The sequence below is a fragment of the Coregonus clupeaformis genome, chromosome 2, assembly GCF_020615455.1.
Source record: "Coregonus clupeaformis isolate EN_2021a chromosome 2, ASM2061545v1, whole genome shotgun sequence".
NCBI classification, from domain to species: domain Eukaryota; kingdom Metazoa; phylum Chordata; class Actinopteri; order Salmoniformes; family Salmonidae; genus Coregonus; species Coregonus clupeaformis.
The window spans coordinates 11,578,027-11,599,687 of NC_059193.1; the positions used below are offsets into that span (position 1 = coordinate 11,578,027).

The 21,661-nt window shown below is 44.2% G+C and overlaps 1 protein-coding gene across 2 annotated transcripts; it reads right to left on the bottom strand.

The window, feature by feature from the left end:
- Nucleotides 1-747: 747 nt before the first annotated feature.
- Nucleotides 748-9,473, bottom strand: zgc:195212 (DUF4554 domain-containing protein). 2 transcript variants are annotated; one of them, XM_041839138.1, is made up of 13 exons: nt 9,330-9,473; nt 8,972-9,113; nt 8,820-8,873; nt 8,431-8,543; nt 8,068-8,207; nt 7,891-7,959; nt 7,565-7,760; nt 7,251-7,371; nt 6,542-6,694; nt 5,787-5,908; nt 5,347-5,457; nt 5,057-5,155; nt 748-933 (listed from the first exon to the last, which is right to left on the bottom strand). In XM_041839138.1, exons 1-13 carry the CDS (start codon nt 9,354-9,356, stop codon nt 874-876), a joined length of 1,407 nt encoding a protein of 468 aa, XP_041695072.1. In that variant the 5' UTR covers nt 9,357-9,473; the 3' UTR covers nt 748-873. The 2 variants fall into 2 exon arrangements, with proteins under 2 accessions (XP_041695072.1, XP_041695063.1); XM_041839129.1 differs by having other exon boundaries at nt 7,855-7,959.
- Nucleotides 9,474-21,661: the final 12,188 nt, after the last annotated feature.

Sequence of the window (21,661 nt, forward strand, 5' to 3'; positions counted from 1 at the left end):
CTCTGACAGAGATAGTTCCCGCTCCCTGCTGGCCTATCAGAGTAGAGACTGAGCGTGGTTTAGACTTACTCAGCCTATCGTTGGCGCACAGGCTGGTCCCAGGCCCTTGGCGCTTCACTGTTGCCAGGTTTTTAGTTGTTTTGCAACTTGTCCAGAGAGTCAGCACCCATAGACATCTTTGTAGCAGAACACATGTCCTTGAGCGGTCTAACAAAGAGGCAGTGTTTGTGTCTGTGTGAGACACAAGCCTTATCTCAGCCTACCCCCTAATAGTTCCCCACATTAATCACAGCTTGTTATGTTAAACAGTCTATATCAGTACAGCACAAACCTATTATGTTTAATCATTAATGCTTTCTTATTAAGCTAACAGCACATCTAAAATATAAGAGAATAATTTCCCACACTTCTCATCGATTTTATTTTGCCACGAAATTTCGTCGCATATCAAACCAGAGCCACAAAACCAAGAGAAGCTAGGGGTATTTGCCAAGCTGCACTGCCATCTCCTTCTTCTTTTGATAGTGGGGCTTAATGTTTTAATCCATAAAATAAATAAATAAATGGCAAAAACAATGTCTCGGTGTGTCTTCCTGTTTTAATTTAAATTAATATCATATAAACATACATATTTACATTGCACTTCATGTGGTCCTCTGTAGCTCAGCTGGTAGAGCACGCGCTTGTAACGCCAAGGTAGTGGGTTCGATCCCCGGGACCATCCATACACAAAAAATGTATGCACGCATGACTGTAAGTCGCTTTGGATAAAAGCGTCTGCTAAATGGTATATTATTTTTTATTATTATAAATATCACAACAAATACAATAAATTGACTGTTATGACACAAGAGAACGAAAATGTCAGCATGTTCAGATTTCATTCCCACTTGCATAGTTCTTGGAAGGTCTGCTGCCGGTGAGTGTGTCTGCCTAAGGAACACAGTGGTAAACATAGGACTAGTAAATCATATGCTCACATACCATTGCCACGGCTACAAGGGTATTTATAATACTGAACTCAACTCAGCTCCTGCACAATCTGGAACATTTCATAGAAGTAACATAGCCATAGTGTTAGGCTTGGCCACTTATCATGATAAACACAACATCATATTATAAAATGTTTACAAGGCAACATTTATCAGTGGACTTCCACAGGTACTCTATCATAAGTAAAGATAATATTTTACATTTACATTTTAGCAGACGCTCTTATCCAGAGTGACTTACAGGAGCAATTAGGGTTAAGTGCCTTGCTCAAGGGCACATCGACAGATTTTTTACCTAGTCGGCTCGGGGATTAGAACCAGCGACCTTTCGGTTACTGGCACAACTAAGCTACCTGCCGCCATCACTGAAGTTCAGCTGAGGGTCTGGTGTCATTTAGGGCCCTGTGTTTTGTGCAATCATATGAAATGCCTGGATTTTAACCTTTATTTAAAGCTTTTTCATCAAACTGTCCACCTTCCTTTTTATGTCAGATGGTCCAAGACAATCCTCAGACCATTGCTTTAATTTTTGTTGTAATTCTATTTTTTTTTTTATAAGGACTAGTCTGACTTGAGCATGTTTTAATTGCATATTGAGCCATGGATACCTGTATAATCAGCCTGATTAGTAATAACTTGTATACCTGTATAATCAGCCTGATTAGTAATAACTTGTATACCTGTATAATCAACCTGATTAGTAATAACTTGTATACCTGTATAATCAGTTTGATTAGTAGTACTAACTTGTTATTGGTTAGGATGTTGGAGCGTGTGTTATTGCAGTGACAAGGGAAAGTCCAGAAAGTGTGTTTGTCCAGACGTGTTCATGCTTTTCTGTATATTAACATTTCGAAGGGAGTAGGTAAAGGGCCACAGTCGAGTCTCAGTTCCTGATAAGCTAGACTAGTCTCTGTGGAACTAGGGTCAGGAGAGATGTGGAACTCAACATGGAGGTCGAGGTGAGGACAAGAAACCTCCGGGATGTGGGCCAGAGGGGCCCAACCCAACAACACTCCAACTGAAGCCTTATCTCACACACACACACACACATCCCGGGCCCACGAAAGTTTTGGGTTAAGGCCGGGCCAAGACAATACCAGTAAGAGGAACAGACTTAGTTCCTGCCCAGCAACAGAGAATGACTGTTTATCTTAGACATACAAGGAGATGACTCCGCCTAGTTGGAAGGTATAAATACAGTGGTGTGAAAAAGTGTTTGCCCCCTTCCTGATTTCTTATTTGTTTGCATGTTTGTCACACTTAAATGTTTCAGATCAAACTAATTTAAATATTAGTCAAAGATAACACAAGTAAACACAAAATGCAGTTTTGAAATGAAGGTTGTTATTATTAAGGGAAAACAAAATCCAAACCCACATGGCCCTGTGTGAAAGAGTGATTGCCCCCTACAACCTAATAACTGGTTGGGCCACCCTTAGCAGCAACAACTGCTATCAAGCGTTTGCGATAACTTGCAATGAGTCTTTTACAGCGCTGTGGAGGAATTTTGGCCCACTATCCTTTGCAGAATTGTTGTAATTCAGGCACATTGGAGGGTTTTGAGCATGAACTGCCTTTTTAAGGTCATGCCACAGCATCTCAATAGGATTCAGGTCAGGACTTTGACTAGGCCACTCCAAAGTCTTCATTTTGTTTTTCTTCAGCCATTCACAGGTGGACTTGATGGTGTGTTTTGGATCATTGTCCTGCTGCAGAACCCAAGTTCGCTTCAGCTTGAGGTCACGAACAGATGGCCGGACATTCTCCTTCAGAATTCATGGTTCCATTTATCACAGCAAGTCTTCCAGGTCCTGAAGCAGCAAAACATTTGTTGGTGAACTAAATTATATGGAGAGGGAGTACAAACCAACGACGCTAGACAGAGAGGAATTTGCTTAAGCAAAAGGCAGTTTATTAAACACAGAGATATCTTGTACTGTTAGTTAACATGCATGGAATCCTGCTAATTAACATGCATGGACCTAATCATATGGCACTCTAATAGTGTCAGCTGAGAAGGATGTTTAAACAGAGTTTACAGCATTACTTTATACAATGTAACATAAAGGGAGGGATTCTTCTCCTAGTCCCTCGATTGGTTCCAGAGGCGTAGGAGGCGGGTCTGCTCTGTCCAGAGTAGAAGCCCCATTGGTGCACGGCAGAGTCCTCTGCCCTTGGCACCCGACCAGTAGACAGGGGAGTGGAGTTTGAGTGTGCGTGCACAGTGAAATGTTTGTGTGTCAAAGAACTCGTGGGGAGTTGAGAATGAGTGTGCGTGCAAATGAAATGTTTGTGTGTCAAAGAACTCGTGAGGAGGATCTGGTGGTTGGGGCCTTGAGGCGTGGGTGTCGTCCTGTTATCGCACTCCTGCAAGACTAGGCCATCTGGTGACAAGATATGGCTGCTCTTCTCTATCCTTTGTTCTCTGACCTGGAACAGCATTTATTGAAAACAAGCTCCTAACACAAATGGGTCTTGCACAACATTTTAGTCAGACCAATCTACGAATCAAACTACGACACAGGCCCAGACCATCACCACATTTTACTGTTGGTATGATGTTATTTTTCTGAAATGCGGTGTTACTATTACGCCAGATGTAATGGGACACACACCTTCCAAAAAGTTCAACTTTTGTCTCGTCAGTCCACAGAGTAGGTCTTGGGGATCATCAAGATGTTTTCTGGCAAAAATGAGACGAGCCTTAATGTTATTTTTGCTCAGCAGTGGTTTTCGTCTTGGAACTCTGCCATGCAGGCCATTTTTGCCCAGTCTCTTTCTTATGGTGGAGTCATGAACACTGACCTTAACTGAGGCAAGTGAGGCCTGCAGCTCTTTGGATGTTGTTGTGGGGTCTTTTGTGACCTCTTGGATGAGTCGTCGCTGCACTCTTGGGGTAAGTTTGGTCGGCCGGCCACTCCTGGGAAGGTTCACCACTGTTCCATGTGTCACACCCTGGCTCTGGGACTCTATATGTTGAGCCAGGGTGTGTTCATTCTATGTGTTCTATTTCTATGTTGGGGGTTCTAGGTTGTGTATTTCTATGTTGGCCTGAGTGACTCCCAATCAGAGGCAACGAGTGTCAGCTGTTGGCTGGTTGTCTCTGATTGGGAGCCATATTTATACTGTCTGTTTTCCTTTTGTGTTTGTGGGTTCTTGTTCCGTGTTCGGTCACTGTCACCGTGGACTTCACGAGTCGTTTATTGTTTTTGTTCGTGCTTTAATATAATAAAGTAACATGTTCATTCATCACGCTGCGCATTGGTCTACTTCTCTCCCTGACGATCGTGACACCATGTTTTCGCCATTTGTGGATAATGGCTCTCACTGTGGTTCGCTGGAGTCCAAAAGCTTTAGAAATGGCTTTATAACCTTTTCCAGACTGATGGATCTAAATTACTTTCTTTCTCATTTGTTCCTGAATTTCTTTGGATCTCGGCATGGTGTCTAGCTTTTGAGGATCTTTTGTCTACTTCACTTTGTCAGGCAGGTCCTATTTAAGTGATTCCTTGATTGAGACAGGTGTGGCAGTAATCAGGCCTGGGTGTGGCTAGAAGAATTGAACTCAGGTGTGATAAACCACAGTTGAGTTGTGTTATAAAAGGGGGGGCAAACACTTTTTCACACAGGGCCATGTAGGTTTGGATTTTGTTTTCTCTTAATAATAACAACCTTCATTTCAAAACTGCATTTTGTGTTTACTTGTGTTATCTTTGACTAATATTTACATTTGTTTGATGATCTGAAACATTTAAGTGTGAAAAACATGCAAACAAATAACAAATCAGGAAGGGGGCAAACACTTTTTCACACCACTGTATGTGATTGTGTGACTTGTATGTTGTGTTATGTAGTGGCAGCATCCTGCAGGGTGTAATACATCTAGTTTGAGCTTACCCTTGGAGTCCGTCTAAATTTGTACCAGAACTTAGAATCTAACAAAATACAGGATAAAATCTTGCTATGTCACATGTTTGCGCAAAACACAGGGCCCTAGCAGAATACACTGAACTCCACTTGTGTCACACTCAACTCAACACCCAGGTTGATATCCCACTGACCTGTCCCCAGTAACACCTGCGACTAGGCACTACACAGCCAGCTGTGACTCTCTGTAGAGACTCATGGAGAGAGGCTGACAGCTCATAGGTGTCCTGCACCTAAAACACACACACACACACAAACACACCACATGCATGTACGCACACACGATTCGTACACACAAATGCACACACCCGCACACACACACGCAGTCACCAGTCACATACTGTTAAGAAAAGTAGTGAAATCAATCTAAATGTATTGTTCAGGCTCTGCCACAGTACAGTAATTGCAGGAGTTATGTAGCTACCATCATGCGGTCCAGACAGGCAGCTCTGAACTCCATGTTGGTGCTGCTGCTCACCACACAGCATATAGATCTCAGCATCACCCCCAGGGCAGAGCACATCTTCTCCTGAGCCTGACAGGCAGGCAGGCAGGCAGACAGATCGACAGGCAGGCAGACAGATCGACAGGCAGACCGACACAGACAGAGCGACAGGCAAGCAGACAGATTGACAGGCAGGCAGACAGATCGACAGACAGTCATCCAAACGTACATAGTTGTGGGAAATATAATATACATCATGATTAGAAGAGGATCTCTGATAGTGAATTTTTGTTTGTATATAGAGCCAGAGTGCTTGCCTTTTGTGTCTGTGTGAGTGTGTGTGTGTGTGTGTGTGTGTAAGTGAGTGAGTGTGCCTGTGTGTGTAAGTGAGTGAGTGTGTATAGACTCCGAGTGCTTGCCTTGTCTCTCTGCTGCTGGTCTTTCAGTGTGCTCTGCAGCAGTGTGTTCAGGGCTGCTGTCACCGCCTCCCTGTTGTACCTCAACACATCCTCCAGGTGGAGCTCTAACAGCTCCTCACTGGCTGCAGGGAGACATGAAACCTTGAGATGAGACCATGAGCTAAACAACTTCTTTGCTGAGTTTGGATACCATGTCATTGGATGTTTTCGATGTGACCTTTGATTGAACTACCAAATGGCTAATGTCAGAATCCATGATATGAAGAAGAAGAAAAAACATATGGTCAATGCGGTCGCTCAAAGGGTGTGGTAACTTCATAATTGTGGTCTTTGAGTAACCAAAAATATACATTTACATCATTTAGCAGACGCTCTTATCCAGAGCGACTTACAGTTAGTGAGTGCATACATTTTCATACTGGCCCCCCGTGGGAATCGAACCAACAACCCTGGCGTTGCAAACGCCATGCTCTACCAACTGAGCTACACGGGACTACAGCCTCCTCTTCTAATTCCAGTGGGTGTTACTCATGAAGTCTCAATTAATCACAATTTGATAAACAGGAGGTTGACTGTGGTCTGCTTCCTATCTCCTGAGCACAGTGAGCTGTAACTGCATGTTAAATATTTTTGTGTTGAAACTTTGAGTCAAGCCTGTGGTAAGACACAGACTCATTTGATTGTTGAGTGAACCACATCTTCTTCAGTCAGGGTAACTAAAGCAGAGGTTTTGTTTGTTGAGTTTATTTCCTCACCCATGAAGTCAGAGAGCTGGGAGTGGAAGGGGTCACTGTGCTGGAGGAACAGGAACAGAGAGAGGGTCTGATCCACAGCGGGGATCCATTCTGGCTCAGTTTCCTGACACTGTGCTCTGTCTATACTGTACACAGTGTCACTGCAGAGGGGATCTGTTGAGAGGTGGTAGCAAGGTAATGTTAATGGTAAGATAGTGTTGAAAGAATGACTTTGTTTGAAATTAGCAGATGGATGCGTCATCACACACTAAATTAGTTTGTCAGCAAGGCTCTGGTCTGAACATTATGATTAGCTTGTCAGCAAGGCTCTGGTCTGAACATTATAATGCATAACAAGCCGTGTTCAGTGGATGGCATTTCAGAATGTAAACATTTCTAAATATTTAGGTCATATTTAGGTCTGATGATAATAATAGGCTACATGCAACAAACGCCTCTTTGCATAATCATGCCTACTCAATGCTAAATTATGGAAATGTTTTTAATGCCCCATCTACAGTCATTGGTGAATGCAAACAATTGTCCAAATTCTGACTCAATCCCTCACTGCAAGGAGTGGTGTTTACCTGTGCATCAGGATACGTTTTATGTTGTATCTATGTTATAACATTATACTTAGATTGTATTTATTTATAATAAAACACTTTATCATCACTAGATAAACAAATCAAACGTGATATATGATTGAATATTTTGCTCATCCCAGTACCTGAGGTGGTGGAGTGTGTTGGGGTACAGGTCAGCCCCTCCAGGGCCAGACAGGCAGGCAGCTGCTGTAGGAAGGCTGAGGGCCCCAGCAGGGGAAGGTTACTGGGGCTGTACAGCAGCACGTACGACTGCGGTTAAAGACTGATGGTTCAGTAGGAAATAAGGGTCTACTGTCACTACTCAGACATCTTTCAAATGGCCTTATCTAAACAACTAGCCCCCAAGGCAAGGGGATATCAACACATAACACACAAGACATAACACAGGAATGAGAGTGAAGGGGTGTGTGTGTGTGACGTGATAGATCAAGGATATCTGCATGCGTGTGACTCTGGTTGCCAGGTTGGGGTATTGCAACACACATGGGGTGAGAACTGTGACTAGTAGGAGGTTCAACTCCCCATACAGGCCTCTCTCCATGGCCTCAGGCGGGATAAGTAGAGGCAACCCACCTCCTAATACAGGATGGCCTCGCTGGCACCACGGGCCTGCTCCCACTGACATGGGAGGCCTGCAGGACCAACACACACACACACACATACGCCACAGACACATAATTACAATATGATGTACTGTGAATGACAGAGGTCAACTGTCTCTCCAACCTATACGATGACAAGAGGCATCGGAGTAATGCTGACTGCATGATAGAAGAAGTAACGTCCATGATCACAGTCTGGTCCTTCAGGGCAAGTCTCTCTGCCTTTCCACTAAGAAAAAACAGAGTAAAACACATTAATAACATAATATTATTCCACAATACTCACACACATTAAACATATTCAGTGGCAGTAATAATAATAGAAGGAGAATATTACCTAAAGATTCGCTGGTATGTTTCTCCTTCCAATTCCAATTTGAGGTGAATTTTCACCCCTGCGTTGGTCAGGCTCAGTTTGTGCAAGAAGCCCTCTGTGTGTGACCGCACCTTACACCTGTCCAGGTTCACCTCACTGTTCTGGAGAATAAAAGACACAGAGTCACATACACCACTCAGTGTCACACCTTTCCACTGAGAGAGGTGTTATTTCAGTTTGCCCACTGTGCTCTGTGTGGTGGCTGAAATTAAAATTGTGCAGTACACTATTTTGTGGAGATAATCTTTTGTCTATTGTCAACTGACTTACTGACCAATGGGGTGTACATGTGGCTGAGCCTGGTGGGTACTGTAGTTCACCCACCTGGAGGGAGAGAAGGAAGTGGAGAGGGCCGTAGATTTCGGTGAAAGCACACAGTTCCTCTGGGTCAGGGGCAGGGCAGGGGGAGGCAGAGGGGTCCAGTCTCTGACAGAACTCTGAAAAAAATCCATTAGAGAGGAAGATAAACACAGGAACTCAGTTGGCAAACAGGCAGAAAGCCAAGACACATTAAAGGGCATGACTTGGCACATATACTAAAGAGCCTATGCACAAAGCTGCTGGCACAGTTGTGAGTTGATTGTGTGTGTGTGTGTGTGTGTGTGTGAGACCCCAAATCACCCAAAACAGGACCAATTTATCTCAACCTTCTGTGTAATATAAGTACTACCATGTGTCTAAACTATTCATACACTTTGTAGTTCAGAACCCACCTTGTTGGACTTCTTCCACTGGGACTCCTGAGCACCAGGGTCCTGCAGCTGCAACTGTACAAAGAAGACATTAGCTAGACCCACTGCTAGTCTAACCTTGTGTTTTTTAAATGATTTATAAACGCTTCTAGGTAATTCAGACCTGTCCATACCTGTGCAGTTGACCACCTGGCCGCTGGGTGGCTGGCCGGGCGTGGCCCACAACAGGACAAGTAGTCCCCCTCCATCTACGACTAAGGACCTTTTTAGCCGTTCCCTCCCCCGACGGGCCAGCAACATCAGTGACCGTAAAACCTAACACAAAACAAACGATTATTTGGGATAACTAAACTCAAAGACAAAGACACATTGTGGCAGCTGTAAAAAAAATAATAATCCCCTGTACTAATTTAGAGGTTGGTTGTGTGGCGCTAGCTAGCCAGCCGCAAGAAAGTAAAAACGGACTAGCTAGCTAACTAGACCAGAGATAACGGCTAATTTTGGTTTATCTTTATATTTCAACAAATTCACCTGTTGTATATTTTTCATCATCTTCATCGAGAGTTCCCTTCCCTAGCAGAGATGACACAGGTGTCGTCTAATGTGTGAAAGAGGTGCCGAGTTTCGTCAATGACTGTCAGAGAGGTAATGAGTTCAAAACATTTGCACCGCGCCTTTGATCCCTTCCGATTGAAATCTCGCGCCACAAATGGATGCGCGTTGGCTTGCTGCAGGTGCAAGGCAAATACGCACATCTTGCGTTCCCCCATGCCCTTATCTCATCCTTCAATATTTTCAAAATGACAAATCCCGAGTTTATTTAAAACAAGAACAGTTTAATTCAGTATATGACAAATTATGTTCAGTGGTGGTTTCATCCATTAAAAAAAATCAGCCCTATCATTTGTGTGGGTCATCAAGGGGTCAAGGGACAATAACATGCTTTAAATGGGTCTATGAAAGGCCCTGAGCTTACTCCTTGACGACCATGGACACCTACATGACTCACTGCCAGACATTTGGGTAAAACTTGATTTACTACAGACCTGTGATTTGCTTTCATTATAGGCCATCTCTTGCAACTCTGGTCTGTCCATATGTAATGTGTAGTCTAATTACTGCTCTCCTCTCTTTTCCATCCTTAACTGCTTCTCTCCTTTTCTTCCTGCAGAATACCTCTGTGAGTGGCACCACTGCTCAGCTCTGCCTCGCGCCCTAGGAGTGACCACACACGACGAATGAAGGCCTACAAATTAATTCAGCGGACGCTGGTGAGGGGGATGCTGATCTTAGCATTAATTGTGTGTATTTGTATTTATTATGGATCCCCATTAGTTCCTGCCAAGGCAGCAGCTACTCTTCCTGGGGTTTATTATGGATCCCCATTAGTTCCTGCCAAGACAGCAGCTACTCTTCTTGGGGTTTATTATGGATCCCCATTAGTTCCTGCCAAGGCAGCAGCTACTCTTCCTGGGGTTTATTATGGATCCCCATCAGTTCTGCCAAGGCAGCAGCTACTCTTCCTGGGGTTTATTATGGATCCCCATTAGTTCTGCCAAGGCAGCAGCTACTCTTCCTGGGGTTTATTATGGATCCCCATTAGTTCCTGCCAAGGCAGCAGCTACTCTTCCTGGGGTTTATTATGGATCCCCATTAGTTCCTGCCAAGGCAGCAGCTACTCTTCCTGGGGTTTATTATGGATCCCCATTAGTTCTGCCAAGGCAGCAGCTACTCTCCCTGGGGTTTATTATGGATCCCCATTAGTTCTGCCAAGGCAGCAGCTACTCTCCCTGGGGTTTATTATGGATCCCCATATGTTTCTGCCAAGGCAGCAGCTACACTTCCTGGGGTCCAGCAAAATTAAGGCAGTTATACAATTTAAAAAACATTACAATACATTCACTACAGATTTCACAACACCATTAAGTGTGTGCCCTCAGGCCACTACTCTACTACCACGTACTGTATCTACAACAAAAATCAATGTGTACGTGTGTGTATAGTGCGTATGTTATCAGGTGTGTGTATGTGTGTGTCTGTGCCTGTGTGTCTCTACACAGTCCCTGCTGTTCCATAAGGTGTATTTTAATCTGTTTTTTAAATCTGATTTTACTGCTTGCATGAGTTACTTGATGTGGAATAGAGTTCCATTTAGTCATGGCTCTATGTAGTACTGTTCGCCTCCCATAGTCTGTTCTGGATTTGGGGACTGTGAAGAGACCTCTGGTGGCATGTGTTGTGGGGTATGCATGGGTTTCCGAGCTGTGAGCTAGTAGTTTAAACAGACAGCTCGGTGCATTCAACATGTCAATACCTCTCACAAATACAAGTAGTGATGAAGTCAATCTCTCCTCTACTTTGAGCCAGGAGAGATTGACATGCATATTATTAATGTTAGCGCTCTGTGCACATTTAAGGGCCAGCCGTGCTGCACTGTTCTGGGCCAATTGCAATTTTCCTAAGTCCCTCTTTGTGGCACCACACAACTGGACAGTAGTCCAGGTGCGACAAAACTAGGGCCTGTAGGACTTGCCTTGTTCATAGCATTGTTAAGAATTCAGAGCAGCGCTTTATTATGGACAGACCTCTCCTCATCTTAGCCACTATTGCATCAATGTGTTTTGACCATGACAGTTTACAATCCAGGGTTACTCCAAGCAGTTTAGTCTCCTCAACTTGCTCAATTTCCACATTATTCATTACAATATTTAGTTGAGGTTTAGGGTTTAGTGAATGATTTGTCCCAAATACAATGCTTTTAGTTTTTGAAATATTTAGGACTAACTTATTTCTTGCTACCCATTCTGAAACTGACTGCAGCTCTATGTTAAGTGTTGCAGTGATTTCACTTGCTGTGGTAGCTAACGTGTATAGTGTTGAGTAATCAGCATACAGTATCTCACAAAAGTGAGTACACCCCTCACATTTTTGTAAATATTTGAGTATATCTTTTCATGTGACAACACTGAAGAAATGACACTTTGCTACAATGTAAAGTAGTGAGTGTACAGCTTGTATAACAGTGTACATTTGCTGTCCCCTCAAAATAACACAACCCACAGCCATTCATGTCTAAACCGCTGGCAACAAAAGTGAGTACACCCCTAAGTGAAAATGTCCAAATTGGGCCCAAAGTGTCAATATTTTGTGTGGCCACCATCATTTTCCAGCACTGCCTTAACCCTCTTGGGCATGGAGTTCACCAGAGCTTCACAGGTTGCCACTGGAGTCCTCTTCCACTCCTCCATGACAACATCACGGAGCTGGTGGATGTTAGAGACCTTGCACTCCTCCACCTTCCGTTTGAGGATGCCCCACAGATGCTCAATAGGGTTTATGTCTGGAGACATGCTTGGCCAGTCCATCACCTTTACCCTCAGCTTCTTTAGCAAGGCAGTGGTCGTCTAGGTGTGTTTGGGGTCGTTATCATGTTGGAACACTGCCCTGCAGCCCAGTCTCCGAAGGGCGGGGATCATGCTCTGCTTCAGTATGTCACAGTACATGTTGGCATTCATGGTTCCCTCAATGAACTGTAGCTCCCCAGTGCCGGCAGCACTCATGCAGCCCCAGACCATGACACTCCCACCACCATGCTTGACTGTAGGCAAGACACACTTGTCTTTGTACTCCTTACCTGGTTGCCGCCACACGCTTGACACCATCTGAACCAAATAAGTTTATCTTGGTCTCATCAGACCACAGGACATGGTTCCAGTAGTCCATGTCCTTAGTCTGCATGTCTTCAGCAAACTTTTTGCGGGCTTTCTTGTGCATCATCTTTAGAAAAGGCATCCTTCTGGGACGACAGCCATGCAGACCAATTTGATGCAGTGTGCGGCGTATGGTCTGAGCACTGACAGGCTGAACCCCCACCCCTTCAACCTCTGCAGCAATGCTGGCAGCACTCATACGTCTATTTCCCAAAGACAACCTCTGGATATGACGCTGAGCACGTGCACTCAACTTCTTTGGTCGACCATGGCGAGGCCTGTTCTGAGAGGAACCTGTCCTGTTAAACCGCTGTATGGTCTTGGCCACCGTGCTGCAGCTCAGTTTCAGGGTCTTGGCAATCTTCTTATAGCCCAGGCCATCTTTATGTAGAGCAACAATTATTTTTTTTCAGATCCTCAGAGAGTTCTTTGCCATTAGGTGCCATGTTGAACTTCCAGTGACCAGTATGAGGGAGTGTGAGAGCGATGACACCAAATTTAACACACCTGCTCCCCATTCACACCTGAGACCTTGTAACACTAACGAGTCACATGACACCAGGGAGGGAAAATGGCAAATTGGGCCCAATTTGGACATTTTCACTTAGGGGTGTACTCACTTTTGTTGCCAGCGGTTTAGACATGAATGGCTGTGTGTTGAGTTATTTTGAGGGGACAGCAAATTTACACTGTTATACAAGCTGTACACTCACTACTTTACATTGTAGCAAAGTGTCATTTCTTCAGTGTTGTCACATGAAAAGATATACTCAAATATTTACAAAGATGTGAGGGGTGTACTCACTTTTGTGAGATACTGTACATAGACACACAGGCTTTACTCAGAGCCAGTGGCATGTCATTAGTAAAGATTGAAAAAAGTAAGGGGCCTAGACATTTACCCTGGGGAATGCCTGACTACCTGGATTATGTTAGAGAGGCTTCCATTAAAGAACACCCTCTGTGTTCTGTTAGACAGGTAACTCTCGATCCACAATATACAGTGGGGGAAAAAAGTATTTAGTCAGCCACCAATTGTGTAAGTTCTCCCACTTAAAAAGATGAGAGAGGCCTGTAATTTTCATCATAGGTACACGTCAACTATGACAGACAAAATGAGGAAAAAAAATCCAGAAAATCACATTGTAGGATTTTTTATGAATTTATTTGCAAATTATGGTGGAAAATAAGTATTTGGTCAATAACAAAAGTTTCTCAATACTTTGTTATATACCCTTTGTTGGCAATGACACAGGTCAAACGTTTTCTGTAAGTCTTCACAAGGTTTTCACACACTGTTGCTGGTATTTTGGCCCATTCCTTCATGCAGATCTCCTCTAGAGCAGTGATGTTTTGGGTCTGTCGCTGGGCAACACAGACTTTCAACTCCCTCCAAAGATTTTCTATGGGGTTGAGATCTGGAGACTGGCTAGGCCACTCCAGGACCTTGAAATGCTTCTTACTGGCTACTCCTTCGTTGCCCGGGCGGTGTGTTTGGGATCATTGTCATGCTGAAAGACCCGGCCACGTTTCATCTTCAATGCCCTTGCTGATGGAAGGAGATTTTCACTCAAAATCTCACGATACATGGCCCCATTCATTCTTTCCTTTACACGGATCAGTCGTCCTGGTCCCTTTGCAGAAAAACAGCCCCAAAGCATGATGTTTCCACCCCCATGCTTCACAGTAGGTATGGTGTTCTTTGGATGCAACTCAGCATTCTTTGTACTCCAAACACGACGAGTTGAGTTTTTACCAAAAAGTTATATTTTGGTTTCATCTGACCATATGACATTCTCCCAATCCTCTTCTGGATCATCCAAATGCACTCTAGCAAACTTCAGACGGGCCTGGACATGTACTGGCTTAAGCAGGGGGACACGTCTGGCACTGCAGGATTTGAGTCCCTGGCGGCGTAGTGTGTTACTGATGGTAGGCTTTGTTACTTTGGTCCCAGCTCTCTGCAGGTCATTCACTAGGTCCCCCCGTGTGGTTCTGGGATTTTTGCTCACCGTTCTTGTGATCATTTTGACCCCACGGGGTGAGATCTTGCGTGGAGCCCCAGATCGAGGGAGATTATCAGTGGTCTTGTATGTCTTCCATTTCCTAATAATTGCTCCCACAGTTGATTTCTTCAAACCAAGCTGCTTACCTATTGCAGATTCAGTCTTCCCAGCCTGGTGCAGGTCTACAATTTAGTTTCTGGTGTCCTTTGACAGCTCTTTGGTCTTGGCCATAGTGGAGTTTGGAGTGTGACTGTTTGAGGTTGTGGACAGGTGTATTTTATACTGATAACAAGTTCAAACAGGTGCCATTAATACAGGTAACGAGTGGAGGACAGAGGAGCCTCTTAAAGAAGAAGTTACAGGTCTGTGAGAGCCAGAAATATTGCTTGTTTGTAGGTGACCAAATACTTATTTTCCACCATAATTTGCAAATAAATTCATAAAAAATCCTACAATGTGATTTTCTGGAAAAAAAATTCTCGATTTGTCTGTCATATTTGACGTGTACCTATGATGAAAATTACAGGCCTCTCTCATCTTTTTAAGTGGGAGAACTTGCACAATTGGTGGCTGACTAAATACTTTTTTCCCCCACTGTACACAAGCAGTCAGGAAAGCAAAGGCTAACTTTTTCAAATAGAAATTTGCATCCTGTAGCACTAACTCCAAAAAGTTTTGTGACACTATAAAGTCCATGGAGAATAAGAGCACTTCCTCCCAGCTGCCCACTGCACTGAGGCTAGGAAACACTATCACCACCGATAAATCTACAATAATCGAGAATTTCAACAAGCATTTTGCTACGGCTGGCCATGCTTTCCACCTGGCTACCACTAACCCGGCCACCAACACTGCACCCTCCGCTGCAACTTGCCCATGCCCCCCCCGCTTCTCCTTCACACAAATTCAGACAGCTGATGTTCTGAAAGAGCAGCATAATCTGGACCCCTACAAATCAGCTGGGCTAGACAATCTGGACCCTTTCTTTCTAAAACTAGCCGCAGAAATTGTCGCAACCCCTATTACTAACCTGTTCAACCTCTCTTTCGTAACGTCTGAGATCCCCAGAGATTGGAAAGCTGCCGCGGTCATCCCCCTCTTCAAAGGGGGTGACACTCTAGATCCAAACTGTTACAGACCTATATCCATCCTGCCCTGCCTTTCGAAAGTATTTGAAAGCCAAGTTAACAAACAGATCACCGACCATTTCGAATCCCACCGTACCTTCTCCGCTATGCAATCCGGTTTCCGAGCTGGTCATGGGTGCACTTCAGCCACGCTCAAGGTCCTAAACGATATTATAACCGCGATCGATAACAGATCTGTGCAGCCGTCTTCATCGACCTGGCCAAGGCTTTCGACTCTGTCAACCACCGCATTCTTATTGGCAGACTAAATAGCCTTGGTTTCTCAAATGACTGCCTCGCCTGGTTCACCAACTACTTCTCAGATAGAGTTCAATGTGTCAAATCGGAGGGCCTGTTGTCTGGACCTATGGCAGTCTCTATGGGGGTGCCACAGGGTTCAATTCTTGGGCCGACTCTTTTCTCCGTGTATATCAATGATGTCGCTCTTGCTGCTGGTGACTCTCAGATCCACCTCTACGCAGACGACACCATTTTGTATACATCTGGCCCTTCATTGGACACTGTGTTAACAAACCTCCAAACGAGCTTCAATGCCATACAACACTCCTTCAGTAGCCTCCAACTGCTCTTAAACACTAGTAAAACTAAATGCATGCTCTTCAATCGAACGCTGCTGGCACCCGCCCACCCGACTACAATCCCTACTCTCGACGGGTCTGACCTAGAGTATGTGGACAACTACAAATACCTAGGTGTCTGGTTAGACTGTAAACTCTCCTTCCAGACTCACATTAAGAATCTCCAATCCAAAGTTAAATCCAGAATCGGCTTCCTATTTCGCAACAAAGCCTCCTTCACTCATGCTGCCAAACATGCCCTCGTAAAACTGACTATCTTACCGATCCTTGACTTCGGCGATGTCATTTACAAAATAGCCTCCAACACTCTACTCAGCAAATTGGATGTAGTCTATCACAGTGCCATCCGTTTTGTCTCCAAAGCCCCATACACTACCCACCACTGTGACCTGTACGCTCTTGTTGGCTGGTCCTCACTACATGTTCGTCAGTCAAACCCACTGGCTCCAGGCCATCTATAAATCACTGCTAGGCAAATCCCCGCCTTATCTTAGCTCATTGGTCACCATAGCAGCACCCACCCGTAGTCTGCGCTCCAGCAGGTATATCTCACTGGTCATCCCCAAAGCCAACACCTCCTTTGGCTGCCATTCCTTCCAGTTCTCTGCTGCCAATGACTGGAACGAACTGCAAAAATCTCTGAAGCTGGAGACTCTTATCTCCCTCACTAACTTTAAGCATCAGTTGTCAGAGCACCTTACCGATCACTGCACCTGTACACAGCCCATCTGAAATTAGCCCACCCAACTACCTCATCCCTATATTGTTATTTATTTTGCTCTTTTGCACCCCAGTATCTCTATTTGCACATAATCTCTTGCACATCTAGCATTCCAGTGTTAATACTAATTGTAATTATTTTGCACTATAGCCTATTTATTGCCTTACCTCCATAACTTGCTACATTTGCACACACTGTATATATATTTTGTGTTGTATTTTTTGACTTTATGTTTTTTACCCCATATGTAACTCTGTGTTGTTTTTATCGCACTGCTTTGCTTTATCTTGGCCAGGTCGCAGTTGTAAATGAGAACTTGTTCTCAACTGACTTACCTGGTTAAATAAAGGTGAAATAAAAAATATAAAAAATGTAAAAAAATAAACTCTGCTGTCCTAGCTTCAGGGGGAAGCTGCTTCCAACATTGGGGTGCCAAGACAGAGAAGAGCTTTGATTGGGCTGAGCGGGAGCTTCCCTCCAGTAGGGGTGTGAGGGCCAAGAGACCAGAGGTGGCAGAACGGAGTACTCGGGTTGGGGTGTAGGGTTTCAGCAGAGCCTGAAGGTAGGGAGGGGCAGTTCCTCTTGCTGTTCCGTAGGTAAGCACCATGGTCTTGTAGTGGATGCGAGCTTTGACTGGAAGCCAGTGGAGTGTGCGGAGGAGCAGGTGACATGGGAGAACTTGGGAAGGTTGAAAACCAGGCGGGCTGCAGCATTCTGGATAAATTGCAGGGGTTTGATGGCACACGCAGGGAGCCCAGCCAACAGCGAGTTGCATTAGTCCAGACGGGAGATGACAAGTGCCTGGATTAGGACCTGCACCGCTTCCTGTGTGAGGTAGGGTATTACTTTACGGATGTTTTAGAGCATGAACCTGTAGGAGCGAGTCACTGCTTTGATGTTTGAAGAGAATGACAGGGTGTTGTCCAGGGTCACGCCAAGGTTCTTTGCACTCTAGGAGGGGGACACCATGGAGTTGTCAACCGTGATGGAGAGGTCTTGGAGCGGGTAGGCCTTCCCCAGGAGGAAGAGCAGCTCCGTCTTGTCGAGGTTGAGCTTGATGTGGTGGGCCGACATCCAAGCTGAGATACATGTAAGTTTGGCTGCACAGCTGATTGGCTAACATACTGTACATTTGAAAATCATGTGACTAAACTGAGCAAAAATAAGAAGAAACTGAACTATGAAACAAAGATAAATTATATAAAGAATGATAGTAAAAAGCTTTGGAGCACCTTAAAGGAAATGTTGGGCAATAGGCAAACTCGGCTCCATCATTCATTGAATCAGATGGCTCATTCATCACAAAACCCACTGATATTGCCTACTATTTTAATAATTGTTTCATTGGCAAGGGTAGCAAATTAAGGCATGACATGCCAACAACAAATTCTGAACCTACATAACTGACAAAATTATGAAAGACAAGCATTGTAATTTTGAATTCCGTAAAGTGAGTGTGGAAGAGGTGAAAAAAGTATTGTTGTCTATCAACAATGACAAGCCACCTGGGTCTGACAACTGGGATGGAAAATTATTGAGGATGATAGCGGACGATATTGCCACTCCTATTTGCCATCTCTTCAATCTAAGCCTACAGGAAAGTGTGTGCCCTCAGGCCTGGAGGGAAGAAAAAGTCATTCCGCTACCCAAGAATAGCAAAGCACCCTTTACTGGCTCAAACAGCCAACCAATCAGCCTGTTACCAACCCTTAGTAAATTTTAGGAAAAAATTGTGTTTGACAGATACAATGTTATTTCACAGTAAAGAAATGAACAACAGATTTTCAGCACCCTTATAAGGAAGGGCATTCAACATGTACGGCAAGTACACAAATGACTGATGATTGGCTGCGAGAAATTTATAATAAAAAGATTGTAGGAGCTGTTTTGTTAGACTTCTGTGCAGTCTATGACATTATCGATCATAATCTGCTGCTGGAAAAACATGTGTTATGGCTTTACATCCCCTGCTACAGTCAGCCACCAATTGTGCAAGTTCTCCCACTTAAAAAGATGAGAGAGGCCTGTAATTTTCATCATAGGTACACGTCAACTATGACAGACAAATTGAGAAAAAAATTCCAGAAAATCACATTGTAGGATTTTTTATGAATTTATTTGCAAATTATGGTGGAAAATAAGTATTTGGTCACCTACAAACAAGCAAGATTTCTGGCTCTCACAGACCTGTAACTTCTTCTTTAAGAGGCTCCTCTGTCCTCCACTCGTTACCTGTATTAATGGCACCTGTTTGAACTTGTTATCAGTATAAAAGACACCTGTCCACAACCTCAAACAGTCACACTCCAAACTCCACTATGGCCAAGACCAAAGAGCTGTCAAAGGACACCAGAAACAAAATTGTAGACCTGCACCAGGCTGGGAAGACTGAATCTGCAATAGGTAAGCAGCTTGGTTTGAAGAAATCAACTGTGGGAGCAATTATTAGGAAATGGAAGACATACAAGACCACTGATAATCTCCCTCGATCTGGGGCTCCACGCAAGATCTCACCCCGTGGGGTCAAAATGATCACAAGAATGGTGAGCAAAAATCCCAGAACCACACGGGGGGACCTAGTGAATGACCTGCAGAGAGCTGGGACCAAAGTAACAAAGCCTACCATCAGTAACACACTACGCCGCCAGGGACTCAAATCCTGCAGTGCCAGACGTGTCCCCCTGCTTAAGCCAGTACATGTCCAGGCCCGTCTGAAGTTTGCTAGAGTGCATTTGGATGATCCAGAAGAGGATTGGGAGAATGTCATATGGTCAGATGAAACCAAAATATAACTTTTTGGTAAAAACTCAACTCGTCGTGTTTGGAGTACAAAGAATGCTGAGTTGCATCCAAAGAACACCATACCTACTGTGAAGCATGGGGGTGGAAACATCATGCTTTGGGGCTGTTTTTCTGCAAAGGGACCAGGACGACTGATCCGTGTAAAGGAAAGAATGAATGGGGCCATGTATCGTGAGATTTTGAGTGAAAATCTCCTTCCATCAGCAAGGGCATTGAAGATGAAACGTGGCTGGGTCTTTCAGCATGACAATGATCCCAAACACACCGCCCGGGCAACGAAGGAGTGGCTTCGTAAGAAGCATTTCAAGGTCCTGGAGTGGCCTAGCCAGTCTCCAGATCTCAACCCCATAGAAAATCTTTGGAGGGAGTTGAAAGTCTGTGTTGCCCAGCGACAGCCCCAAAACATCACTGCTCTAGAGGAGATCTGCATGAAGGAATGGGCCAAAATACCAGCAACAGTGTGTGAAAACCTTGTGAAGACTTACAGAAAACGTTTGAACTGTGTCATTGCCAACAAAGGGTATATAACAAAGTATTGAGAAACTTTTGTTATTGACCAAATACTTATTTTCCACCATAATTTGCAAATAAATTCATTAAAAATCCTACAATGTGATTTTTTTGATTTTTTTTTCTCATTTTGTCTGTCATAGTTGACGTGTACCTATGATGAAAATTACAGGCCTCTCTCATCTTTTTAAGTGGGAGAACTTGCACAATTGGTGGCCCACTGTATATTGGTTCCTAACTTCCCTGAAAAGTTGCATATCGCGGGGGCTATTTGATGCTAATGCAGTACGCCACAGGATGTTTTTGTGCTGGTCAAGGGCAGTCAAGTCTGAGGAGAACCAGGGGCTATATCTGTTCTTAGTTCTGTATTTTTTGAATGGGGCATGTTTATTTAAGATTGAGAGGAAATTACTTTTAAAGAACAACCAGGCATCCTCTACTGACGGAATGAGATCTATATCCATCCAGGATACCTGGGCCAGGTCAATTAGGAAGGCCTGCTCGCTAAAGTGTTTTAGGGAGCGTTTGACAGTGATGAGGGATGGTCGTTTGACCGCGGACCCGTTACGGACGCAGGCAATAAGGCAGTGATCGCTGAGATCCTGGTTGAAGACAGCGGAGGTGTATTTAGAGGGTAAGTTAGTCAAGATGATATCTATGAGGGTACCCATGTTTACGGATTTAGGGTTGTACCTGGTAGGTTTGTGGATAATTTGTGTGAGATTGAGGGCATCTAGTTTGGATTGTAGGATGGCCGGGGTGTTAAGCATATCCCAATTTAGGTCACCAAGCAGTATGAACTCTGAGGATAAATGGGGGGCAATCAATTCACATATGGTGTCCAGGGCACAGCTGGGGGCTGAGGGGGTCTGTAGCAAGCGGCAACAGTGAGAGACTTATTTCTGGAAAGGTGGATTTTTAGAAGTAGAAGCTCAAACTGTTTGGGCACAGACCTGGATAGTATGATAGAGCTCTGCAGGCTATCTCTACAGTAGATTGCAACTACACCCCCTTTGGCAGTTCTATCGAGACGGAAAATGTTATAGTTGGGGATGGAAATGTCAGAATTTTTGGTGGCCTTCCTAAGCCAGGATTCAGACACTGCTAGAACATCAGTGTCCCTGCCCAACTTCTGAAAACATCTGAAACCCTACCTCTTCAAAAAGTATCTTAAATAATCCCACAGCATCCCTCCCCCCTGCTAAATGACTAAAATGTAAATGTGTGTGTGTGTGTGACTTAGAGTGAATGAATAATGCATTGAGGTCAGTGATTCTTTTTACCAGTGAGCACTTCACTTGACTGTAGGCCAATCGTATCTACATTTACATTTTACATTTTAGTCATTTAGCAGACGCTCTTATCCAGAGCGATTTACAGGAGCAATT